The sequence below is a fragment of the Colletotrichum navitas genome (assembly GCF_030913465.1).
Source record: "Colletotrichum navitas strain CBS 125086 chromosome Unknown LY79scaffold_15, whole genome shotgun sequence".
In the NCBI taxonomy this organism is placed as follows: Eukaryota; Fungi; Ascomycota; class Sordariomycetes; order Glomerellales; family Glomerellaceae; genus Colletotrichum; species Colletotrichum navitas.
The window spans coordinates 1-25293 of NW_026850561.1; the positions used below are offsets into that span (position 1 = coordinate 1).

The 25293-nt window shown below is 51.3% G+C and overlaps 8 protein-coding genes across 8 annotated transcripts; 5 read left to right on the plus strand and 3 right to left on the minus strand.

Annotated features, from left to right (window-relative positions):
- Positions 1–1539: 1539 nt before the first annotated feature.
- LY79DRAFT_546394 (putative arsenite transmembrane transporter protein) lies at positions 1540–4457 on the plus strand. The gene is made up of 5 exons (XM_060557229.1): positions 1540–2025; positions 2130–2369; positions 2443–2664; positions 2730–3829; positions 3907–4457. Exons 1-5 carry the CDS (start codon positions 1935–1937, stop codon positions 4249–4251), a joined length of 1998 nt encoding a protein of 665 aa, XP_060416450.1. The 5' UTR covers positions 1540–1934; the 3' UTR covers positions 4252–4457.
- Positions 4458–8743: 4286 nt separating this feature from the next.
- LY79DRAFT_546404 (uncharacterized protein) lies at positions 8744–9500 on the plus strand. The gene has a single exon (XM_060557230.1). It carries the CDS (start codon positions 8846–8848, stop codon positions 9131–9133), a length of 288 nt encoding a protein of 95 aa, XP_060416451.1. The 5' UTR covers positions 8744–8845; the 3' UTR covers positions 9134–9500.
- Positions 9340–9876, plus strand: LY79DRAFT_667851 (uncharacterized protein; the record flags this gene model as incomplete). The annotated part of the gene is made up of 3 exons (XM_060563448.1): positions 9340–9394; positions 9456–9726; positions 9792–9876. The coding sequence occupies 3 exons, from the start codon at positions 9340–9342 to the stop codon at positions 9874–9876; spliced, it is 411 nt and encodes a 136-aa protein (XP_060416452.1).
- A 1327-nt stretch (positions 9877–11203) lies between these two features.
- LY79DRAFT_510666 (uncharacterized protein) lies at positions 11204–11488 on the minus strand (the record flags this gene model as incomplete). Its single annotated transcript, XM_060554183.1, has 1 exon — positions 11204–11488. One exon carries the CDS (start codon positions 11486–11488, stop codon positions 11204–11206), a length of 285 nt encoding a protein of 94 aa, XP_060416453.1.
- Positions 11489–11759: 271 nt separating this feature from the next.
- On the minus strand, positions 11760–17019 carry LY79DRAFT_546408 (uncharacterized protein). Its single transcript, XM_060557231.1, has 3 exons — positions 16862–17019; positions 13936–16769; positions 11760–13880 (listed from the first exon to the last, which is right to left on the minus strand). Exons 1-3 carry the CDS (start codon positions 16893–16895, stop codon positions 12183–12185), a joined length of 4566 nt encoding a protein of 1521 aa, XP_060416454.1. The 5' UTR covers positions 16896–17019; the 3' UTR covers positions 11760–12182.
- Positions 17020–17434: 415 nt separating this feature from the next.
- On the plus strand, positions 17435–18598 carry LY79DRAFT_667853 (S-methyl-5-thioribose-1-phosphate isomerase; the record flags this gene model as incomplete). The annotated part of the gene is made up of 1 exon (XM_060563449.1): positions 17435–18598. One exon carries the CDS (start codon positions 17435–17437, stop codon positions 18596–18598), a length of 1164 nt encoding a protein of 387 aa, XP_060416455.1.
- A 137-nt stretch (positions 18599–18735) lies between these two features.
- LY79DRAFT_588469 (uncharacterized protein) lies at positions 18736–20050 on the minus strand (the record flags this gene model as incomplete). The annotated part of the gene is made up of 2 exons (XM_060560920.1): positions 18736–18929; positions 18988–20050. 2 exons carry the CDS (start codon positions 20048–20050, stop codon positions 18736–18738), a joined length of 1257 nt encoding a protein of 418 aa, XP_060416456.1.
- Positions 20051–21281: 1231 nt separating this feature from the next.
- Positions 21282–24946, plus strand: LY79DRAFT_577840 (uncharacterized protein; the record flags this gene model as incomplete). The annotated part of the gene is made up of 6 exons (XM_060559912.1): positions 21282–21320; positions 22130–22158; positions 22225–22342; positions 22411–22558; positions 22612–22947; positions 23175–24946. The coding sequence occupies 6 exons, from the start codon at positions 21282–21284 to the stop codon at positions 24944–24946; spliced, it is 2442 nt and encodes an 813-aa protein (XP_060416457.1).
- Positions 24947–25293: the final 347 nt, after the last annotated feature.

Below are 25293 nucleotides of genomic sequence, written 5' to 3' on the forward strand. Positions count from 1 at the left end.
CAACTAAACACACGTCCGTCATGCCCGCCGTGTTAGAAGTAAACAGAGGACACCGGCAATTGCCTATTATGCGGCCTGAAACGATAAGCCTGGCTCGATTTACAAACCAATACATTCAAGGATAACATCACAATTTTCACACCCTACCAACTCTCATACCTACACATAGTAGGGATAAAAGGCACCAGGTCAATAAGTCTCAGTGCTCTACGCACCAATATCCTGTTCATAACGCTACGCCGCCATAAGAGGGCAATAAGATGAGATGAGACAGTGGTTGCTTACTAATGGCTGTGGGCAGTGTGACAAACCATATGACCTGCCGCGAGTGTTGATGAACAAGTGGTACTCGAAAACCGTCTGATATGATATATCATCTTGGAAAATCACGCCATTGGCCTGCTGTGGTACCTTTCGTGCGTATGGAATCACACAAAATCGCGTTTTCCTGTCTCTCGGCACCCCATGACGTTAGTTTGCATCTTGATATCTTACTACCAGTCAATGCTAGCATTCCCCTGCCTTCCCATATTTAATGGTGGTAGTACTACCTGTAGCTAGCTATAAGACTTAGATCTCCAAAATCAGGAAACGTCAATTCTCTTTTCTCTGCCAAGGCCGTTTCCTACTGTTTCGGCCGTTTTGCCAAGGTTGCATCCAGACTCTTTGGGCCTACAAGCTGCTTCTCTTTCCTTTTTCCTGCCTTCTCTCTGTGGCGTTCATATACTCTCGGATACAAGCCATCGATGAGTAAATATGCTTAGACCCCATGCAGGCCAAAAGGCTTGGCTTGGTGACAGAGTAGGTAGATTACATCTGGGGGCCGTCTGCTAACGAGAAATACTACTCTGTTGAAACTGTTGGCACGTTCCAAACATGTTTCTGTCAGTTGTCATTCGTGAAAGCTTGAGTTGCTAAAGTACAGGGGTGTGTTTAACTAGAAGTCTAGAACGAAAGCACTATTGTGTGGTTGGCCCACTCTTTTGTGAGTTGACATACCTAGGCGACAGCCACATGCAGGTCTCACCGCTTGCCGCCTGCTTCCGGAACGTTCTGTGAGCGGCCGAGAGCATCTGCCGGCCCAGCTGCTGACTTCTTACTGCTGATCTCTTACCTGCTCCAAACACAGTGTTCCTCTTTCTTCGAGTAACTATACGGATACACATACGCATACACACACACACACTTTGAGACGGGTAGTTTCTTTTTGCCTGTTACACGAGCGCTGGGTGCCCCTGAGCGCATCTCCGTATTTGCAGGTAGGTTTCCCTATTGTTCTGCGGCAGAAAGGAATGCACTCGGGTGGAAGAAAAAATTGAAATTCTTTTTGCCGGTCCCCCATTACTGCCCATCTACCTACCTACTAACATACAAATTTCCTATCCTTCTGATACTAGAAAAAATGCTATATCACTACAAGATGCCTGAAAAAGCCTGCGTTATGCCAAAAGAAAAGAAAAAAAATGCATTAAGTTATCAAACGCGGTGGCGGTATGAAAGGCTTCTAAAATATGGGTGCTTTTGGAAGTGGTTGAGACCGGGGGGGGGGGGGGGGGTTTCCCCACCAGAGTGGCTATGGGTACGATTTGAAAAATCCATACCCAATGGAACGAGCATGCGGCCTGCCTTGGTCGTCTCCGTGTCCAGCCTTGGCTGCGTCCCGCCAATATTGGCTGCCATGCCCCGCTAATCACACGCATCGGGTCCCGGCCTCCATTGCTCTGGGGCGGCCCCGTTGCCATATATGTGTTTCATTTATATAAGAAGCATTTGTCTCGTAGGGTGATAACATGGTAATCGGTACCTCCAAACTTCAGCATCAGACGGTTGCATCTCTTTTATATCTTCGGTTTTTCTAACTGTGGCTTTCTATTAAGAGCGCGTTTCTTTGACTGTGGTTACATCCTCTAGTTAAATCCCCCCACCCTACCAAAATGGACACGGACGAGCGGCCGCCGCCACCTGATATGAACCAGATCAGGGAGTGGCGCTCAATACTAACTCTTATCGTCTTCATCATCACAAGTAGGTTCAACCCCCCCCCCCCCAATTTTCTTTTCTCGGTGCGTTGGCGTTGGCGGTTTGGCCACACTTACGGTAGGTAGTACGTGTACTAACAACTGCAACAGACACTGTCGTCAGCTTTCCCTTCCACATTCTTATTCCTGTGCCTAGGGTGGCCTGGGATGTTTTCCTAAGTGTGCTCGCAAGAGTTCGTATCATTCCCCTACGGGATCACGCAGGGCCTCAAGAAGATGGAGGTCGTTGGAAGATGCTCAGGTGGTCCATAAGCACCATCATGGCACCTGTTTATGCCTGCCTCTTCCTGCTTGCAACACTAACAATTGGGCGTGACGAGGTACATGATGGTGTGTATTTTGAAGATCTGCTTTAGACACTCCCTTTGCGTGGGAAGTAATCATTGACGTGGTTGCATCGCAGGCACTGTTGGCTCCAACAACATTGAGCCCTACGATGTCATGATCTTTTTTATCACGCTCGCGTACATCGCCATCTCGATTGACGCCTCTGGCCTGTTGAAATACCTTGCCTTCAGGGTTCTGAAAAAGGCCGGAGCGCATGGCCGCCTATTGTTTCTGTATCTGTTCTGGTTCTTCTTTGCCCTGGGCACTGCCATCGGGAATGACCCCATTGTGCTATCTGGTCAGTCATGCCCATCTACGCTTTCTCTGATACAGCAGCTCACCGCCAACCTTGACCCCGTTCAGGCACAGCTTTCCTAGCATACATGATCCGCGCCTCCAGCAACATAGCTTCGGCAAGAGCCTGGATCTTCTCGCAGTTTGCTGTTGCCAACATCAGTTCGGCCATTCTGGTGTCGTCAAACCCAACGAACCTTGTTTTGGCTGCCGCCTTTCAGATCAAGTTCATTGACTACACAGCCAACATGATTGTGCCCGTCATTATCACCGCCGCAGTGCTTTTCCCCTGTCTATTGTTCATAGTGTTCCGTAACGAAAAGTACGTACCGCGTGCCATCGACATGCACGAGCTGTCCGATGCTGAGAGGGAGCGCGAGCCTGTCAATCCAAATATACCCTATGCCGGCTACGGCGAGGACCGTACCCCGGTCGGCGAAATCCTTAACCCTTACCTGGACCGACGCCATGCTACCTACAGCGTCAGCATCATGGCTGCTACGTTGATCTCGGTGCTACTCATCAACGCCATCACGGCGAGCCGTGGCGGACACCCGACGCCCGTCATGTACGTCACCATGCCTGCCTCTTTCCTGTGCCTCTGCGCGGACCTCCTCACGGGCTGGCGCAACCGAGCCGTGACTCGCGCCGTCGCCCAGCGGGGCCGCACCCTTGCCGAGCGCGACGCCGTCGAGCGCGACCTGCGTGCGGCATCCGAGGCGGGTGGAATCCGCAGCAGCAACGACGACGACTCCTCGATGCCCCGCTCCTCCTCCGAGGGAGGTCAGACAGCGATAGATGCCTCCAACGAGAAGCCCAAGAAACCCTCACCATGGCACGCGACGTCGGATGAGGAGCGAGCAGCAGCCATAGAGGGCGAGTTGAACCAGCGGCAGGCCCGCCGGGCAGCGCAGCCGAAGACGTTGGTGTCGATGGCATGTGGGGCCTACGCCTGGTGGCGCGAGACGTTCCCTGCTGCGTCCATTGTCCTCTCGCGGCTACCTTTTGCGCTGGTACCCTTCGCGTTCGCCATGTTCATCTTGGTCGAGGCGCTTGTGAGGAAAGGGTGGGTGTCGCTCTTCGCGTACGGCTGGGACGAGTGGGTGCAGAAGACTGGCATTATGGGCGCCATTAGCGGCATGGGATTCCTCGGTGTCTTTTTATCTAACGTATGTTTACCTCCTGCAGATTCAGTCACATTCTACTGGGGCTTAATTCACAAGTTCAAACGCTAACAGCACCCTAGTTTACTGGCACAAACATCGGGACCACAATCCTCCTATGCCGCATCATCCAAGCATGGGTGCAAATCACAGAGAGCGAGGGCCGGTCGATCAGCGACCGTACCTTTTGGGGTGCGGTCTACAGCATGGCGCTGGGCGTTAACTTCGGGGCCTTTGGATCTGTCTTTTGCGCCTCGCTCGCCGGCTTGCTTTGGAGAGACATCTTGGCTTCCAAGGGCGTCGTCGTCCGCCGCATCGAGTTTCTATGCGTCAACGCGCCAATCATCGGCATCGCCACAGCCGTTGGATGCACAGTCCTCGCTGGTGAAATCTACATTATGCGGAAAGATGAGCCGTATATAGCGTGAGAAATTGGCGTGTATTGCTGCACAGATAGCCCCTTGTAGTTGCGGCGTAGAGGCAGGATATTTCCCTTGAGGCCGGTCCATGATAGTGAATTGGTTATACTTATCACCGTAGACATATTAAGGATTGCTTCCTGATATGTATAACGTACATGCATAGCAAGCGGTGTATCATAGCAAGTGGCGTACTTCTGTATTACACCTTAGAGGCTATCTTTTATCTATTTTTAAAAAATAATCAAAATTTAAAACCAAGTCTAAAAAGGTCTAGTTTTCTATGATATGTTTTAATAAGAGTTATATTCTAAGAAACAATATTTTAAAAGATATTGTCTTACTAGTTACTAGGATAGAGACCTTCACCCTTATCTAAAGGTCTAGATAAGGAAAAGGGTTAGTACAGGACAATAGCTTCTATAGTATTATTTTCTAGAATATAACTCTTATTAAAGCCTAGTATAGAAAACCAAAAAATTTTTTAGATTTAATTTCAACTTTTCAAAGATGTCACATTGCACTTATTTGATCACGGAAAGTCATAGGAAAACGGCTTAACTATCTACGCTCTAGACTGCCTGTTCAGGCTCTTAGATATACGCGTGGGTATACCGTAAACACTCGTGAGATTCGTCGACCACTAGTGAGCCGGCTAACGGCAATAGTTATCAATGCCGCTGTAAGAGATATAGCGTGCTGGCAGAAACAGGGATCTATATATGCCTATTTTCTTACGTAACGGTTGTGTACTTACTAACGGCGGGCTGGCTAGTTGGCAGCGGAGGGTAGATAGTTTGACCGCCTTCCATAATAGGGGTCCGCGAATCTCACGAGTGCTTACGGTAGTGGATCCGGGCGGTGTGTCCGGATCAGTGGATGTTCCGGCTCCGGTCGGATCCCCACAATGCTGCGCGATGTCGTGAAGGCATCGCGACAAAAGATATGCTAAAAAGTGGTCTTTAAGGTGTGATAAGCAAGTGTGCTACTTGCTATAATACGCCGCTTGATATGCATGTAAGTTAATGCTGATGACCCCTGAGTCCATCTAAACCTACACACGGCACACTGAGAAGATTCCACAGTTCTGCCCCGTTCCCAGGCAAGACAGAGGTTATTTCAAGTTCCTTTATTGACTAGCAGAGCCTGATCTCTTCGTCCTGGCTATATCTTTCTGAACAGAACTCCTTGGTGCTCCTTCGCGTTATCAGTGCCATCAACTTGGAATCAGTCTAGGTAGTGCCTGGACAAATCTCCATCCAGAGAAAGATCACCCCATAGGCTGCTGTGAAGGGCCAGGCCCACTAATGTGGGCGTAGTTCGGCTGCCAGCGAATCTCTGCCTTCAGTGTCCCATTATGTGGGGCCTGCCCAAAATCAGGCGGGCAGACATAATGGCGTGCACTGCCCCATTGAGCTACCCGGTCGGATAGTCAAAAGGTACGTAACTATAAGTCCCTGACTTGTTGCTTGGCAGCACTTGGCAAGCCATGGGCACCCAGCCCATGCCAATTGACCGGGCACAGCCCGTAACAGCTGCCGACACGCTCATCGCGTGTGTGAACGTGAACAGCTATGAAGCCGCTAGTAGTATCGCTGCCATGTTTGTTAAAGAAAAATAATAGGAGAAGATGCCGGTGCAACTAATTATACATTCCGAATGTTGGAAGATGCTTATCAGCGATCATGGTGCTCTAAATGAGGGTCGCTGCCCAGCGATGATGCACGTTGAGCTGTTCGTGCAAGCCTTCAAGCAGTTTCTCGAAGGCAAGAGCTTTTGATGCGCTTCTTTTGCACTTGGGGAGGATCTAGAGATCTCTTCACCTCTATGAGTGAGCCATGACAGATTCGTTCACTGGCAGTTGCTTATTCTAACGGACAAGTTACGACCACGCACGCTATTGGAAAGCGGGCCCAGACACCCGATCGGCCAGTCTTTCGCATGCCTGCGTGTGATATCTGAGCTGGATCTACCATGACGAGGGATCAGACAAGCTGATAGTATCCCCCCCCTGTCAACCCGAGAGTACTGTGCACAATAACTACGATACACCTGAGGGGATAGTGGAGCTACATACCTACACCCACTAAAGACCTCTACAGGATTAAATTAAATGCTAGATTTCTGTTCTTCTAGGCTGTCTAGCTCTAGGTTAGGATAGGCCAAGACTAACACTTTTTGCCTTTATTTTTTGCCTTTATTTTTTTTACCTCTATTGTTTACCTCTATTGTTTACCTCTAATCCTTTTAAAATAGCTATGTTTTTTGTGTTCTATCTATTAGTTAAAACTCAATCCACTGTCGAGTTGACTCTGCATAGACCACACGCGCACGGTACTCTCAGGTGGACATGGGGGGGACATTATCAGCTTATCTGATCACTCCTGTGGGAGGTGCAGGTTTCGTATTCAATGAGGAATCAGACAAGCTGATATTGTCCCCCCCCTGTCAACCCGAGAGTACCGTGCACACTAGTCTATGCAGAGTCCAGCAGACAGTGGATTCAGGTGATAATACAACTATCTTAGAGGCAAAAGGGATAGTCTTGGCCTATCCTGACCTGGAGCGCAGCGTAGGAAGCAGGGTGGGTTAGACTATTCTAACCTTCCCTAGTAGAGCCGTTTTAGAATTAAAAAAATCTAAGAAAACTGGACTTGAACTAGATTTAAACCTGCAGCCTTTAGGATATGAGGTTTATTGCTGTTATCGCTGGTATTGTGCATAGTACTCTTGGGTTGACAGGGGGGGGACAGGACAATATCAGCTTGTCTATAAACTCGTATTCAATGGGTATCCCCTCAGGGGGCGGGCGATAAGGCCCCATCTCCACAGTGGGCACCACTTATGACCCCGCAAAGGTCGGAATTATACGGAGTATAGTATCTCTATTTACGCCCGTTTTTGCCTATGCCAGAGGTAGCAGCAGTTTCCCTCCTTACAAATAGCCACGTTATAAGTTAAGCAACCACGACAAGACTTTCTTCGCTGTAGGCAAGTGACACTATTCCCTAATATCTCACCTAGGGCCGCCCTACGGTCTCGTGACTTTGCCCTACTACAGTAGGCACAAGGCCCATACTTCCCTCTTGACCACTCTGTATAGTCTTGCCATAGAACTAGATTATTACACCTATCTGTAGGGTATCTAGGCCAGGCTCTTAGTTGACCTTGTGCTAAGGTTGCAAAGTGCTGAATAAGCTAGGTAGTAATATAACAGTCTCTCGCTATAGGTACTGGTTTCTAATAGAGGTCTAGTTAGGGTTACTAAGGTACTACAGCACAAAGGTATTTATAAGGGTAACTAGCAGAAGAAACTCCTAGGCAAGAGCCTGCTAGCCCCCTTAATAAATATGGTGCTGCTATTGATAACAGGCCCTTATCTAGTCACTAATATCTACACCATTTATATAGTAGTTATCCTATTAACTGCAACGTAACCTCATCAACCCCAGGTAGATACACCCTCACCCTTGCCCCTCACTTTCGGAGATACATAATAATAATCTATTTTAGAATACTATTTTGTTAGCAGCTACCGCCAATTCCAACATTATCACCAACATCATCATTAAAATCACGATGTCCTCTGGTTCAGATACCTCTATTTACAGCACTATTCACGTGGAGGTCTTGCCAGAGGACCTTGCTGTCGCTTGCCCAGACAACTGTATCCTAGAGTGGTGTAATAACGCAACAGTCCAGCCTAACAAGCTTCCGTGAGACCTGGCGAGGCTGCTTAGACTGCAATGTACCTTTATGTAAAGGTGGAGATTGCTGGTACCTTTGGGGCGTTAACTGCCATGGTCTAATTTGCCCTACCCCGCACGGGGGGTTAATGAGGTCACCTCGCAGTCAATGGGATATTGGTTAATTGACCTGGGCACCGGCAGATCCTTCCGGGCATCCGGGCCAAAGAGCTGCTAATCGGCCCGCTTAGCAGCAGTATCTCCGGTTGGCCGGCGCCGTCACTTCGAGGGGTGTGAAGGAGCCTGGAGGCCCGGTATCTGGAGCCTCGTCCGGCCAGGCGGTACTGTTATCGCAGCGCTCCGGCAGGCAATTTTGGGTACAGGCAACGACAATGTCCTTCGGGCAGACCTCGATACAGTCCCGTACGGATCCGGCAGATCCGGCAGATCCGGCAGATATACTAGAGGTTATTGAGGTATTAGAATCAGAAGACATCATTGAATAGTTAATAATGTTGATTTTGGTGGTGTTGTCATACAAAATAACATTGAGATAAATGGTGTTTTTGCGTCATGTACTCCGTATTCTCGCCCGTGCGTGTAGTGCGGAGAAATAAGTAGATATGGGGCGCTATCGCCCCTGAGGTAGTATTTATCCTCTTTCTGCTGTACGACACACTTTGACACCCTGCACGGCCTCCCCGCGCAAACTCTCCACTCCACCTTGATGCGATGGTAGGATCCCCAATTTTCTTTCTGTCGGCTATGCCGTAAGTATTGAGTTTCAGCGACTCTCTCTCTCTCTCTCTCTCTCTTTTTTTTTTAAAAAAAAAAAAAAAAAACTACAACATTTAGATGGACTATTCCAGCGCAGAATCCTGCGATTGCGATGGCCGCAGCCAATTGACTGCATCAAAATGAATCTCTACGCACTTTTTTTTTTCTTTTTCTTACAGTTCCGGTCGGGAACCCCTCTTCACACTGGACCAGGATCGTATTTACTAGCCTTGGATGTGATTACTATAGAAAGTATTGTGTTATTTCTAAGTCTTACTTTATTCTGGGAACTGTTCAAGTTACATTTTGGGGAACGCCACTATTTGCTTGGAGCACGGTCTTCCCGACCAATGGCGGGCTTGCCGACGGTGTATTGCTTGGATCGCTGGAGAGTATCAGCGTTGCACTGTAAGACTCCACTGCTATAATACGTCTTATTATCTTCCTCGAAGCTTTTAGGCACCTAGGTAGCTGTAAGCTTTTATAAGATGACGAGTACTCCGTACTGTGCAGTTTTGCCGGACACCTCTTACAGTTCCTCAATCACTACCCAAAGCAATTCGTCTCTCGTTTGAACATCCGACCCCTTAACATTCTTTTATTTTTCACATATCATCCCCAACAACCCTTCACCATGCAGGCTAAGTTCATCATTGCTGCCATTGGCGCCGCCACTGCCGCTATTGCTAGTGAGTCAAATATCCTACAAAGCAATTGTCCAACCCCCAGCAGGCTAACTCATACGACAAGACCCTGTTCCTGGCGTTATTGACCATGCTATCTGCAACAAGCTGCTCAACAACATTATCGACAACCTGAAAACTGCAATTGCTGACGTTGCTCTGGCAAACTCCGGCTCCCCCCCCGCGAACGCTGCCATTCTGCTCGAGGGAGTCAAGGACACTGTCGACAACAACTGGGAGCGCCGCAACAAGCTCACTCTGGGTATTAAGAGTGCCGAGCTCGTCACAGCTACGGCCACCATTGTCTCGGTCCAGGAAGCGCTTAACGGCACTGATCCGTACGTGACCTCCCTGACGCAATAGTGCGTAGAAGTCGTAGACGTATACTAACAGTACACTATAGCTCGAGCGTCCTAGCCCAGCAAGACGTCGCCCTGGTTAAGGGGCAGTTCGATCAGATCTCTTTCACCTGCCAAATTGACCAATGAATGAACAAGAGGTTGGAACTCGCGTACGATGAAACAGGATTAAAATTAAAAGTTAACCTGCATGGTACTTCGTGGCACATGGGGGGAGTTTAAACAAAATAAACTAGGACGAAAACTTTCTTCACTGTTATATATTTATATATTACGCTTAGCTTCTCAGGATCAAATGTACCGTTGAAGCAAATTCTTTAATATCGGAAACATGTACAGCCTAATGATTACACTCGCATTAAAGTGGGGTAGTGGGGTTGCGAAACCTGCGTTTCCGAATCATTCCTACGCATCTTCACTACATCGATAAAATCTACCAGTGACTCCACTAGTAATACATGGTTTATGGTCGATGTATTTACATTGCCTTGTAGCCAAGGGTATCGTTCTTTGTTCGTATGTGGGCGCGAGATGATCGGATTCCCATGATAGAATCGCAAAAGGTTTGATGCTTTGGATTTCTAACTACGCGAGTGTGGCTCATTACACTACGATTCTGATCTCTTCGTGTTTCTATCACTCCCTTATATTTAATTCCATGCTCTGAATAGTATCGAGGTGACACGGCCATGTGCTATTCGAGTAAAAGGAACAAGCCCAGAATTGTGTCAAACTCCTAACTAGTCAATCAGGTAATAATTATTGCTAATAAATCTTGAAGTTTCTAGGAACTTCCCCGTAACGTCGTTCACATTCTTGGGTATGTCAGTTCTCGTTAACCTTGTTGCCATCTTCAAAAGACAGTCCAGTACGTAAGTCACCTCTTGCATTATGTCTTAATTTCCACCATCCAGAGTACAATATGTCTCTTATTCATGATGTGTAGTAAACCGCTATTGTTAACACAGACTTCTTATAAGAGAGAAGGTTCGGGGGACAGATCAATTGCTTAACTACTAAACTAAGTTATCTAACTCTCAACAACGCGCTATCAAGCAACACGGTTCGGCGCCCAAAGGTTGTTTGTGCATGCATCCAGGCCATGGTCAAAGTAAAGTCAGATTCAGCAGCTGCTCTACGTTATTGCGTATCCTATATTACTGCATTAAGAGACTGAGATGCCGCACAAGCCAGAGGTGCCCTGTATCGGGTTTCACGTACCGTGATAATGCCTATGTACCGCGTGAACTGCGACTATATCCATCAATCAAGCAACACGGCTGGCTTTCTGATCTAGTATGATAGTCATGTCTGTCCTACTACCAAACATGTTTAGAAGTCTTTGTCCTCGATTTAATATAAAACCGAGAAGGTCCAATTAAATGTCCCATTCAACGCTTAACTATGTTCTCGGCCCCCAAGCATCCACTAATGGTATTTCATCTTAAATACACATTTAGCAGCCTGAGACAACAATGCTCGCAGCCTCCGGGGGGGCCTCCCCATGTTTGTTTTTACCAACGCCAGGTCGGTCCTTAGCCCATTCCGCAAGTCCGTTTTTGGTCATGCCGGTGTACTTCAGCAAGTCGTCCTCTGAAATTTCACCACTTTTCTTGCTCTGGAGCCGCTGGAAGAGTGACTTCTTCTTTTCCTTCTGCGCGACTATATTGTGTGTTGTTTCGGCCGTGTCGTGTCTGAGAAGACATGTTTGGCTTTCGGTCCTGTAAGTTTGGTCGGGCATTTAGATTAGATGCGACGATTTGCTTGGTAGTTTGCTCGTAAGGACTCAATGACTTGATTGGAGAAGGGGGAAGAAGGTGTCGAAAGGAGTACGTTGAGCTGGAAAATGCACTCAATATATTGGAAAGCGCCGTGGTTGGAACAGCTTAGTTGATCAGGCGGTCTCCAAAGTAAAGCTGGGTTTGAATTTTCACCAAGGAGATAGCCATGGCATTCTGTCTTTATATGAGGTAGAAAAGCAGTGGCAGTGTCAACTAGCGCACAGGTAGACCCTGATTTATTGCGGCACAGCTTCCGCGCATGTCATCTGACTTGGGTCACCAGTCGATATCCTTTCTGTCTTAGATTTTATGGTGGCTGTGCCGGTTGGTTGCGAAGGATACGGTTGCTTCCGGTTCGTCCAATCCTGGTTACCGAGTCTTTGCGGAGCTAACGACAGTCATACGTGAGCTAGTCGGCCAAGGCCGGCTACGGCACGACGGCACCGACTGACAGAACTGCGCCGCAAAGTCGAGCCCAGAAGCCTGAGGTCTTTACCTATTGAACGCTCAAAGCCAAAGCGGGCAGTTGTTGAGTTTGTTGAATATGCACAGGATCGAACTTTAGCTAAGCTCGAGCAGTTTCATGCCTTACATTGACTATTGTGTCGTCGTGAGAAGGCGCAAAATTTGAGGCAATACTGGCCCATTGATTGTCTACAGTAGAATGCGGTGTTCGAACTCCCGCCGTTCGCTCTCTAGAACCAGTGGGCCGCCACTGGGGCCGCTAGCGTCCAGACTCAGCGTCACCCGCTGCAAGTCAGCCACTACCCGGACCGTCTCGCCAATGTTCTGATAATCAATCTCGTGATGCCCAGCCGTCTCCTCGTTATCATCCTTCTTGACCTCACGGATCTCGACATTTGGATACGGTAGTCTCCCCTCACGAAGGGGAACAATCAGAACAGGCACGTGCAGCTCCGACTCTCCAAACTTGGCATCTGTCTTATCGACGCCCAAACTCTTGAAGTTTCCACGCTTTCGACCGCCAATGAGCCACGTGTCTCCAGGAGCCGTGATATCGTAGCTGAACTCATAGTCTCTGTTGATGCCCTTGCCATCGCTCACGGCTGTATCCCAAATCCTAGTCCATCGCAGTCGGAGATTAGCGGAGAGAAGTTGGTTGACAGCTACTGTAGAGCCAACAAGATGCTCTTTGAGCGGAGGAAGCTGAATGTCAACTGAGTGGAAGACAGGAATTGAGGGCACGTCCACAGGGATGAGAATCGAGCGACTAGCAGATTCGATTTCCTTGATGGCCAACTTGGGATGTGTCGATTGCCAGTCCCGGAGGAATTGCTTCAGCGCGGTAGAGGCATCGTCGCCGCTTCCGGGAATCAGCCCCAGCCCTTCCAAGCTGTGACGGGAAAGAAAGGTTGAGATAAACGACGTCGGGACCTCTCCCAGCAGAGCGGCGCGTTCCAGATCGTAGGCGGATAGCCTGGACTGCATCTCCGCAATGAGTCGGCCAATCAGGAAGCCAGAGAACGATGATATCGGCAGTGGCTGGATAGCTTCTGTGAGAGATTTCTCAACGAGCGCAACAACCTCGTCCATGAGGACACTGTAGTAGAGTTTCAGGTACAGTGTTCGTTGCGTCTTTGGTTTTATGGTGCCAGTCGCTTTGCGGGTGATTCTATAAAGCAAGCTGGCAGGCTGTCTCGGGAACACCATGACTGACTTGCTCGCTGAAGCAGCTGAATGAGCGGCAAATACCTCTGAGTCAATCAGCTCGGTCTTGAACAGTCGCAGTGGACTGAAAGATGCAGTTGAGACGCTGAACCGGGAAAACAGTGCATTGTGCTTGAAAACGTCCTGTACGTTGACCCCTAATGCGAGCGCGACGGGGACAGAGAAAGTACTGGAGTAGTGATAGGTGCCGTCTTCTGTCGTGTAAGTTAACTCAACCCTGACCGAGATGTTGGGAACGTCTTGCTCAATCGTATACGGAAAGCGCATTTTCATGGTGCACGATGCATCGATGATTCCGAAGCGAAAGAGGCCTGCTTCCAATGGCTTTTCATACTGAAACGCTGGCCCAAGGAATTCTGCTTCGGTCGAAATGATCCTCAGACCACCAGTCGACGGCTTCACAGAGAGTACGCAAGATTTGATGGAATTCCAACCAGTAGAAAGTTCCAGATCCACCGAGCTGTTTTTGTCCAGTTGAATATTCCTGGCTGCCGTTAGACGACAACTCAAACCACCTGCTGGGCGGTAAAGCTCTAAATCGGACAAGCGGAATATTTGAGCATTCTTGCTTGGTGTTTGGTTTACGTCTCGTTCCCAGTGTAAATCGACTTTGTTACATATCAGATCTGCGCGGTCGATTTTGTAGTGCCCGGATACATTTGTCTGTCGCCATGTTAGCCATGTGATTGCTCAACTTACTTCCCCAGAAGTCACCTACAGTGCTGGTGAGAAGGAGCTTATTGACGCCAGGCCTCAGAGTGTTCGGTTCAGAGGTGTGTAACCAAACCTCCTTCGCCCCTCCTGGTGTAGTTCTGGATAGACGAATTGTAGCTTTTTCCAAACTCAAATCATCCATGAGCAGACTGTGCAATTTGACGGTGAGAGAGAAGCAGTCTCTCCCGTTGTGGTATTCGGGGGGCCCAACAACTTCAACTTGAGTGAAGAGGTGCCCTAGAGGCACCCTCACTTCATTGGAAAGTGTCTTGGCCACACTCAGGACGTCGTCGAGAAAACCAGCAATGGCGCTCTTGTCAGGATACTGGACCTCCGAGCGAGCTCCTAGGGACAGTTGCTTTCTGCGCTGCAACTTTTCATTCTCTGCAGCGGCTGCTTTCGTCAAAAGTTTCAGTCCTACGCGAATGAACTCGTCCTTTCGTTGGAGCTCCTTGAGACATCGAGAGTACATGACGAGCATCGACAGTTCCAGTAAGCTCCAGCTGTTCTCTCCAAAAAACGGCGTCGTCATGTAGAAGAATGATGCCGCGGGCCCGTACTCGCCCAAGTGATATTTCAACACGGCTAGGTCAGCCATACTAGTCTTGACAGCGTGAGTATGGTTTGCAACGGTGTAATGGCGCAAAGCCTTGTCGGTGAGAGTTTCGTAGAGGCGGTAGAAGCCATCCCGGTCGCCAAGGGCGGCGTGCAAAAGGCCATTCTCGATGCCGGCCAATCCTATACAGAGTGGCTCTGGACCGTCCGGGGGTGGCCTCTTCTCCTCGTCACCATGGAGGCTGACGTCTTCGAAGTCATTGCCATCCATCTCTCCAATCACTGGCGCCGAGGTCCATCCAGTATCCCAGCCGCGCTTCCTCCCACTGCCCTGCAGAACATTTCTGGAGAGTGCATACAGCTCGGCACGACGCGCGGCGAGTTCTTCTAGGCCAGCCTTCAAGAAGTGAGCGTTGGGCGATGCTGCATCTTCGCCACTGGACGCTGGTGCGCCAGGGAAGATGCCGGGGCTGGGCGGTTGTCTCGTATCTGAATTTGTGCCTACGCGCAAAGAGGAGTTTCGAACCGGGTGCATTATCGTTTTGAGCTCCGGGATCGACGATTTGGGCTCATGCGCGTCGGCAGGAGTAAGAGTGGATGGCGGAATAGGAAGAGCCTTTGTGGAAGTCTGAGCAAGGATCTGTTGCGCAACCGAGAAAGCAAAAGAGGCAACTAGGTTGTCGATAGTCTCGGCCAGAACAGGGTTGAGAATGGGCGAGTCCTCCTCCGTGAGCTTGTTCTTCAGTGCTGACAGGATGTCTGCCCTCATTACTTGCGAAACAGCAGGAATGAATTCCAATGTCCTGCGGCAGATCTCAGCCAGCATTGTAAGGTTTTCGGCTTCTTCCGTCTGTTTGGGAGGCGGTGCTCGCGGAGCAACACCATGGAGAACCGATTCCTGTTGCTCCCTAAGCTTTGCGAGGAGTTCCTCTCTCGTGGACCATGCGTTGCCAAGGCGAAGCAATAGAGAGATTTGCCTCGAGAAGATGTAACAACGGAAATCATAGACTGAAACGTTATTGGCAACGATCATCTCACGATACGGCTTCTTTGTAGAGCTGATAGGAATGTCGTCAAATTTGTCGGCCTTTTGCACTTCACTTGCCTGAAGATCAACCGGCTGTTCATCTTCGACAGATCCATCTTCGTCAACCAACTCAGCGATGGCTGCTTCAGCACGCTTCACAAGATCCTCTGTGTGACTCAGTAGTGATCCACCATGCGTTTGGGGGTCCCCGGATGTGGCCTGTTCTTGAACAACGGTGTCGAGGCCGACGCTGAGCTCGTCATAGCCGACAAGAGCATCTTCAACCAAGCCCACGCTCTCGAACCCACGCGCGAGACCCTCCTTCAGAATAAAAAAGGTACAAAAGTTCCATCCTGGGAGGACGCGCTGGGCATCTTTCTCTTTGATGTCCTCCTCGTACTGAGACACCCTCATGTCAAAGGACGACAGGATCAGCTCCTTGAACTTGCCAATCAAATCTTCCCAGGCATTCTCAGCATCCTGTCGCGACTCGGTGTAGCCAGTTGGGGTAGCAGGCACCACCCGGGGAAGAACGTCATACGGCACATCGTTGATGCCGATCCGGATCTGGGCAACACGATCAATCGCGCCCTTGCTGGAACTATTAAAGTCGGACCGAAGCTTCTCGAGGAGCGTCGAGGAGCCCGAACCCCATCTTGATGTCCTTGACTTTTCGGTAGCATCGGGTCCCTTGCCACTGACTCTGGGCTGGTTGGCCGCAAAAGTGTTTGGTATCACAACGTGGACAATCAGAAACTCGAAGGCGTCATGGTTCTCTTGCGTGTTCAGCTTCCGCGTCGACTGCGATGGGGGGGTGTTTTGCTTGATCCACTCTCGGATTTCGGATCTCGTCTGAGACTTGTACGTGTCACTGTCGTCGCATCGAACTAGCAAGACCTTGAGGTAGGGCGTCCGTCTCAGGCCAGGAATCTGATGGCGTCGTTCCTTGCCAGGCTGTCGCGCTGCAATAGGCGGCGTGTCGGTAGCATCTGAAGATGCCGGCTTGCCTCCAATTGACTGTGTCTGGAAGCCATCGTCCTTGGCGCTCGCACTGACAGAGCGGCTCAACGAGGGAGAAGCGGCAGGTGAGGTCGGGGCGCCAGGCTCGCCGCCAGCGGGTGTGAGTTCAACGTGGAGGGTGTCGATGGATCGCAAAGGACCGGCATGCGACTGCCAATGCAAGTTTCGAAGGGGCAGTCGAGGGACGAGACCCGGCGCAACAAGTTTGTACACATCGTGGGGATCGAAGTACTCAACTACGAAGCGCACGCTCAAGTCAGTTGATTCGATCAGCGGGACAAATGCGATAGGCGTTACAGCTGGCGCGTTGCGGGACAGGTGAGCATACCGGTAACCTTCGAGGTTGAGAAAGGCCGCTCCATGTTTGAACGGCTCCCGATATGGATGTTGAATTTACATGGTCCGTCGGGGCGTCATTGCACGTAGGTGATGGACCTTTGCTACTACGTATGTGTTCGTACGAATACAACTCAGTGAGGTTCAAGCTGCTGCAGTGAGCACACGTCGCACCTCCAGCGTTCCTGCTTTCGCTGAAGCATCTCTCCCAGTCATCCGATGATTCGCCGAAAGCGGTGTGTGTCCACCTGCCGGATCGATTGGTCCAAGGCCACACACCGACCAAGTTGCGCCAGTTGCTGTTGGGTTGGTGCGCGCCAATGGAGGGGCACGGCAGAACTTTTTTTCTTTGTCTGGTTTCTGGGAATTGGTTGTGCCCCTCGTCTGCGACGGGGGTGAGTCTCATGTTTGGGAGGATTGGATTTCCGCCCAATCCCTACCTAGGTATTCACACCACCTACTTGTATACCGGTATACTATCACAACATATATAACCTGGCACCTTCCCCTCTTCCTCTGCACTATAACTCTCTGCATCTCTGACGACGCCCAAGCACCGCACGCAATGTCTGGACTACAAGCCGTCAAGTACACTCGGGGTTGCCTCGAGGTCTTGGACCAACTTAGGCTACCCCACGAGTTTCACTATGACAAGGTTTCCACCAGTGAAGAGGCTTTCGACTGCATCAAGTCGATGAGGGTTCGAGGCGCGCCTGCCATCGCCATCGTAGCTGCCCTCGCCCATGCCGTCGAGCTGCATAATGGAAGCTGCACAGCATCTTCCCCCCCGGATACTGTCTCTTACATCGACTCGCGCTTAGATTATTTGAAGGAGAGCAGGCCGACTGCTGTCGACTTGACCAATGCTATCAATCAGCTAAAAACCCGTATTAGGAGTACTCCTCAGGATGATGTCAAATCCATCATCGCCGCCTATATCGACGAGGCTGAGAACATCTTGCAAAAGGACCTTGAGACAAACCTGTCCATCGGCCATCATGGAGCTCAGTGGCTGAAGGAGGTTGCTGGCGCGTCGTCCGACTCCAAAATTTCCGTCCTTACCCACTGCAACACCGGCTCGCTGGCCACGTCTGGCCATGGGACCGCTCTCGGCATCATCAGAACTCTTTGGTCCAACAGCCTCCTCCGGCATGCCTACTGCACCGAGACGCGGCCGTACAACCAGGGCAGCAGGCTGACGGCCTTCGAGCTCGTCTACGAGAAGATTCCTAGCACCCTTGTGACCGACTCCATGGCCGCTGCCCTCTTCAACCTGCAGAAAGACAAGATGAACATTGCCGCCGTCATTGTCGGCGCCGACCGCGTCGTCCGGAACGGCGACACCGCCAACAAGATTGGAACGTACCAGCTGGCTGTTCTGGCCAAGCATCACGGTGTAAAATTCATTGTTGCTGCCCCAACCACTAGCATCGATCTCGAGACCGAAACTGGCGCTGGCATCGAGATTGAAGAGCGCAAAGGCGAGGAGCTGACGCAGATTTCCGGCGCTGTCGTTCGGTCTGATGGCAGCGTGGACAGTGCACAGATAGCTCGCGTCGCCACGGCAGATCAGCGCATCCACGTCTGGAACCCTGCTTTCGATGTCACGCCGCACGCCCTAATCGACGCTGTTGTCACGGAGAAGGGCGCAGTGGTCAAGAACGCCGAGGGATACTTCGATTTCCGTCACATTATGCCAGAGCGATGGGCCAGGGTGGTTGGTCAGTAGCGTATTAATTGCCTTGTGTGAAATTGAACAACCTCGTGTGCTTCAGCTACGGCCTGAGAGTGGTGCACAATTAGACCATCTATAGAGGATACGGCGTAATGACAATTGGACTACCAAGACCACAACGGGAATCCAGCCTAAGCAGAATCTTGGAGGGCATGCAAGATCAGCTTCTGGTAGCCTCCAACCGCCTCCTCGAGCTCAGCGACTGTGATGTTCTCGTCACGGCCATGGGCAACCAAGATAGTGCCCGGCCCGTAGAGGTAGCGAGTATGTGAACCCTTCAAGTTGGGGATATCAGTGCCATAGTTGGCCACGAAAGTCTCGAAGCCTGCGTTGTGTTAACTTGAAGTTTCGTTCCGAACAGACAGGTCTTTCTTTTTCCTCACCATCAACCTCACAGTTAGCCTCCACAACCCCGTAACCATGGGTACACGTCATTTCGAGCGATTCGGAATCAGTCTCATCAAGGATCTTCTGGATTCTGTCCTTGACGATGTTGCCCCCATCCTTTTCAGGACCAATGGCAACACGGACTGCAATCCTTGCCAAGGCAGCCGCAGGAATGACGTTCTGGGCGACACCGCCGTTGAATTGGCCAATGTTCACCGTGGTGTTGCCCCATTTTTCGGTGCTTCCAAGGTCGGTGGTGATGATTTTGGCCAGGGCCTTGATCATGATCTCGTTGGCCGATTTGCCAAGCCAAGGGTATCCGGAGTGGCCAGCGACACCTTTTGCCGTGATATCGCAGAAAACGCCGCCCTTGTGGCCGCAAGCTAGCTTTCCCTCTGTTGGCTCGCCGAAAATGACGGATTCGAAGTGGATAGGCGGGTCAGCTTCCTGTAGGGAATCGGAAAAGAATCGCATTCCATCGCCTGTATCCTCCTCACCGATGACGAACAAGAGCATCACATCGTCAGGCTTGACTTTATCAGCATTGAACAGATCCTCAAGAGCGATGACCTGAGCAGCAACGCTAGCCTTGGCGTCCACGCTTCCCCTGCCGCTGATACGGGTGGCGGGTGTAATGTGTTCGTCAGAGATCCCATAAGGGATGTGCGGCGGCACGACATCGTAGTGAGACGAAACGACAACACGTGGCTTGGGTTGGCGTTGATTCGTCTTCCAAGCCAACACGTTGAAACGCGGCGTTTCATTCGACGAGTTGTTGCGCGGGGGAAGAAACTGAAGAGATGAAACATAACCGCGGCCAGTCAGATAGTCGACGAGAAATCTTCCTGCAGCACTCTCGTTGCCCGAGACGGATGGAATCTCGATTAGCGCGCGATGTAAAGACAATAGATCATCGCGCCAAGCGGGCGCGGAGGAGGAAATGGAAGAGAAGCTATGAGGCGTAAGGGGAGGAGAATCGGCGGCGAGGGGTTGCTGGATGCGGGAGGTGGCTGCCAAAGGCAGCACAGAGCCCAAAGCGAGAAACGGAGAGATGTACATGGTGCTGATAGCTTCGAGCTCAGGTGACCAGCTAGGTACTAGGTATGAAGGTCAAGTATAGGCTTGACGCGCTCAATCGGTGAGATAGCGCGCCTCGGGTTGGGGGACGGGCCGGCGTGAAGGTTGGCCGGAGCTTGGCTATGTTTGCGAACGGAGCGGTGTCGGAGGAAGATGGCGGCCCTGCATGCGTGCATGCATGCCTGCACGGAACTGGAACGGGGGGTCTAAAGAGCAGCCGACGAGATAAGCAATGTAGATGAGGTCATGCCCTCCCCAGCTCTCGCCATTGGTCCCAGCCACATACATGCACGGATGCTGTATCAGCCACCCCTCATACTGCCGTACCTACACTAGTGTACCTATGTTCGTGAGATGATCCAAGCTTCCTTTCTTCAAAGCTACCGAGGGGAGAGCTACCACCAATGAGGGGGAAATCTTCATTCGCGTTTCAGACAGATAAACCGAGGTTCGGTTCTTGAGTTCTCAAACATGCATCATTGAGGGTACACTGCGATTAGCTTACCATCATTGGCGACCATTGATAATTCTGGCGGGCTAAGAGGTACAGTCAAGACGGACTTGTCTGTGTGCACTGCTGGAGTCTGCGTGTTGGTTACCTACCTAGGTACCTACGTGGACATACCACAGTACGTATACTCCGAAGAAGATGCTGACACAGATTTAGAGATCGGACAGTCGACACTGCATGTGTAGATATGGCTGTACGCAGGTGGCGACATCTCATTCGGCAAATGAGAAAGTATATACGATGGTACAAGTCGTTGGCATTGGCCGTACTGGTCGCACGGGGTTCCAGATCAAATCTTTGGTTTTCTCAACCAGGTAGAGATGCACTGTAATGTACTTAGGTCAGTCATCCTGTGTAACGAAATGTGGTCATGGAGTCCTGATCTGTAACTAGATCGGCATGATACCTACTGGGTCATGAGCGTCGTTTGCGAACGGTCAACTGATGTGCTTACACATTGTGTACTTCTTTTGGGATAGAGACAACCCAAATCTAGGGAAAGTAGTTTTGGAGGGGGTCAAAGGACATTCGGCTCAGACAGCCCGAGACACAGCATCCAAGGTTTGTTTGACACGATGGAAGCTCAAAGCGGTACAGCGAACATGCAGCCGAACGATTCCAGGCGGCCTCGGTGGATTGGTTAGCAGTGTTTGCGCCCGCACATTCTCTCCCCAGACGGGTACGGAGTACATAGGTACTACTATGTATACTGGTATTGCTTGGGGGCGAGGCGTCTGTCCAGTAAGAGTGCTGTACACGTATTAGGTAGAAGGTCTACAGTCCAGTCCAGGTAGGTACCTAAGTAGGTACAGTTGATCGAGCTAGGTAGGTATTTCATTGGAAACCCCACTGGCTCCACCTGATGGCTAATTACTCCCTGCCTGTCTGGGATTGGAGCGATGCGCTGCACTGCGGGAGGGTACCGAGGTACCTATCCCGTAGGTATCCAAGGCACCTGGCCTTGTCTCTCTCGCTCCGCCTCGCCTCGCCTCGCCTCGCTGGACAGGGACTATTCGTGAATCCAGCAACCTCCCCCCTACAACCCTGGGAGCTACCTCGACTCGCATCAGTTAAACAGCTTCAATCTTCAATTGCAACATCAGCGCCTTCATCACGACCCCCGACGACGAGCATTCGATCCCTGGTTACAACACTCGCCATTTTTCACCTCCTAGATGCAGCCGGCATCCTTTGCGCGCCACTGCGGGCTTCCGAGTCGTTCAACCTGAACTTCCTCACGCTCACCCGCCCGCCCCCAGAGCTCGACCCTGTCTTCGACTTGCCGCGTATTCTGCCTGTTCGAGCCCACTCGCTCTGCCGTGCTTCGCTTCGGTCGGCCTTGACGTGCTAGTCATTGCCTCGCAAAGGGATGCAGGCGAATAGAGGGAATGCCGAGGCCCTGGGTCGGAAGGCCAAGGTGCGTCACCACAACCACCCCGTAGTGCATTGTTGGCCGCGCAGTGCTTGACTGCCTGCCTGCTTGTCCGCGCGGTCAATCCCTATTTCTCATAATCCACCAGGTCGTACTTCTGATTCTAACACGGTGATAGCTTGCTCGCTCATACCAGGAACTTCTCGAGTAAGTCTCACTGCCTACTGCTTCTGTTCTTCCTCAATGCCCGACTCGAGCTGATTCTTTCTGCAGTGAATTCTCCAACAAAGACCTCAGCTCTGTCGGCAACTATACTCTCGGCCGTCTCATTGGAAAAGGATCTTTCGGCAAAGTCTACTTGGCCACTCACAAGCTCACCAATGGATCCAAGGTCCGTCAGCCAACTAGCATCCAGTCAACGTCGGGTCCTTAGCCGACTGCTAACACGCATGTTCGCAGGTCGTTCTCAAGTCCGCAAACAAAGGCGACTCGAATCTCGCGCGAGAGATCCATCACCACCGACAATTTGTCCATCCTCACATCGCACGATTATACGAGGTCATAGTCACGGAAAACTTGGTGTGGCTGGTACTGGAATATTGCGCTGGTAAGCTATGCTCTGGCTTCAGCGTATGAGCGCGACTGACACCGGCCCCATAGGCGATGAGCTTTACAACTACCTCCTCGAACACGGCCCGCTGCCTGTGCACAAAGTCCAAAAGATTTTTGCCCAGCTCGTCGGCGCCGTCGCATATGTACATCAACAGTCTTGTGTCCACCGCGATTTGAAACTCGAAAATATCCTCTTCGACAAGCACGAGAATGTCAAATTGGTGGACTTTGGCTTCACCAGAGAATACGAGGGCAAGTCCAACTATCTGCAGACGTTTTGCGGCACAATATGCTACTCCGCGCCCGAAATGCTCAAGGGCGAGAAATACGCTGGGGAAAAGGTCGACGTTTGGAGCTTGGGTGTTATTCTATACGCTTTGTTATGTGGAGAGCTACCATTCGACGATGACGACGACAACGTCACGAGGACAAAAATCCTCAACGAAGAACCGAAATATCCTGACCACCTACCCCCGCCGCCATCCCGTTGATCAAATCGCTCCTTTCCAAAAGGCCGCTGCTCCGGCCTTCGCTCCCTGATATCCTCACGAACCCTTTCCTCGCCGAGCACACACCAGCACAGCAGGCGATTTTGAAACTGCAACGACCAGCGCCATTTTCGACGCCTTTGGAAAAGGAGACTCTTCAGCGTATGCGGAGCGCGGGTGTCGCCATTGACTCGGTCATAGAAAGTGTTCTGGCCCAGCGGTGCGATGCTTTAGCCGGCTGGTGGACTCTCCTCATCGAAAAGGAGCAGCGAAAAGTGCGGCGGAGGGAGAGGAAGCGTCGCGAACGAGAGGCTGAGAACAGAAGCCTGCGTCGCCTGTCTGCGGCGTCAAGTCGACTCGAGCGGATTGCGCCGGTGCTGCAGGAGGTCGACGAGCACGGCGGGCTGACAAATCGTTTCATCAGGCTCGAAGATGCGCCGATAACCCCAAGGACGAGAGGGCGGTCGGAGAGGAGGAGCGCCCACTACTCGGATTTCGGAGACTTGCCAGGGCTGCCAGAACACGCCAAGGAGAATGGAGGCCCGGATACGGACGAGCGCCCGCCACCTCCAATCGACAAGGACTCGGTCCGGTCTGCGAGCACATCCGGACATGGTCGCCCGGTTCCTCCCCCTAAGGAGGGTTTGATCCGCAGCGCGAGATCTCGCGGTTCGACTCTTCACCTAGTGACCACCTCCGAAGCTTTGGCGGCTAACAGAACGCCAGAGCGACCCCCTGATCAGCAACAAAAAGTCCGAAAGAAGCCGTCACAGGCCATCATTGCCCATTGGAAGCACTGGACGCATTGGTTCTTTGAAAACACCCGTAGGACTAGGCACGCAAGCAAGAGAGGCAGCCACTCAACACCCAGCTTGGTCGACAAGAACGGCAGTGTTGCAGGTAACAGCAGCAAGCACTCAAAGGACAGTAGTCCTCGGCCGCAGACGGGCAAGAATCCGACGACGGACAACTCCGTAGCTCAGGCCAAGGCCGGTTTACCTCGCGGAGTGGTAGCCAATGGCCACTTAAACAAGGCCCTGCCAGGTCATAGGGGGTCTGGCGCATTCAACAGCCCGGGATCGGGAGGAGGCTCCACACCATCGCAAATGCCGTCTCGGATATCGACATCATACAAGCGACAGTCACTGTCGCCATCTCCCATGACCCCTCGAACAACAATGCGGCGCTCCTCCGCAGGGCTGAGAGGTCGTAAATCAACTTCATCGTCTGTATCTTCTATTCGATCAATGCCCCACCACCATCACTCTCATTCCAAGGCTTCCTCGACAAGCTCAAATGGCTCAGTGTCGACATCAATATCCAAAAACACTCTTCAGCGCGGACAGTCACCCCACCATTCTGTCAAGGTCCTTCCTGCCACCCCAACCTCTACGACATTTCCATCCAATATCCGCCTAGTGCGGGGACCCGGGCCCCCGGCTCCTCTTGCTCTGTTCAATGAGGGCATGCCCCTGCCACCAGTGTCGGGGGCGCAGGCTCCCGGCTCACCGAATCCTTTTGCGCAGGGAGGGGGTATCCAATTTGTCAAGCGAAAGCGGAACATCTTCAAGGGACCAATGCTAACCTTCGGTGGCGGAGGTGCTGGTGGCGGCGGAAGCGGCGCACGAAGTACGGGATCCAGTCATTCCCGGAGCGCAAGTGCTTCCGGTATGGGGCGTCGGTCTGGCGAGGTGACCATACAAGAAGAGGAGGAAGGTGAAGAAGCTGAAGAAGAGATTGAGGAAGTCGACGTCTTTACACCCGTTGTTGGAGGACCGGGTGAGCGCATTGAAGAGCAGATCATTGAGGATGGCGAGACTGTCGTGGGAGACCAAGCTAAAGCAGACGCCAGCGCTGCTCCCGTCACGCCAAAGACGACGGCCCCGCCAGCTTAAGTATGATCGAAAAGCTCGGTGCCGCTCTGATGGCACGCCAACTTTTTTTGTTTTGTTTTCTTGAGATGCACTGTGCGGCAAAAGTTTCAACGCCCACCACGTTCGATAGAACGGCAGAGGTACAAGACCCCATTGTGTTCTTTTCTATATTCCACTCTCGGCGTCGTGTACCATACCTTGAGGATACCTTGTACTAAACATGGAGGCGCTGATACTTTTGCAATCAAACCTATATTCGGCCGATTCTGGCTACTTTTACCTCCGTTTATAAATCCTGTGAAGTGGCTCTCTCGTCCAATCCAAATTAGGTTTGTCCGCTGGTGAGCGCGCGCCACCCTGCTTTAACA

What these genes read in the sequence shown, in the direction of transcription:
- LY79DRAFT_546394 (XM_060557229.1), top strand. Translation starts at nt 1,935, where the DNA reads ATGGACACGGACGAGCGGCCGCCGCCACCTGATATGAACCAGATCAGG. An exon ending in TGACCCCATTGTGCTATCTG is followed by an intron (nt 2,665 to 2,729) that starts GTCAGTCATGCC and finishes GACCCCGTTCAG; the next exon opens with GCACAGCTTTCCTAGCATAC. An exon ending in TCGGTGTCTTTTTATCTAAC is followed by an intron (nt 3,830 to 3,906) that starts GTATGTTTACCT and finishes ACAGCACCCTAG; the next exon opens with TTTACTGGCACAAACATCGG.
- LY79DRAFT_546404 (XM_060557230.1), top strand. Translation starts at nt 8,846, where the DNA reads ATGAATCTCTACGCACTTTTTTTTTTCTTTTTCTTACAGTTCCGGTCG.
- LY79DRAFT_546408 (XM_060557231.1), bottom strand. Translation starts at nt 16,895, where the DNA reads ATGGAGCGGCCTTTCTCAACCTCGAAGGTTACCG. An exon ending in CTCAACCTCGAAGGTTACCG is followed by an intron (nt 16,770 to 16,861) that starts GTATGCTCACCT and finishes TGCGCTTCGTAG; the next exon opens with TTGAGTACTTCGATCCCCAC. An exon ending in AGCTCCTTCTCACCAGCACT is followed by an intron (nt 13,881 to 13,935) that starts GTAGGTGACTTC and finishes ACATGGCGACAG; the next exon opens with ACAAATGTATCCGGGCACTA.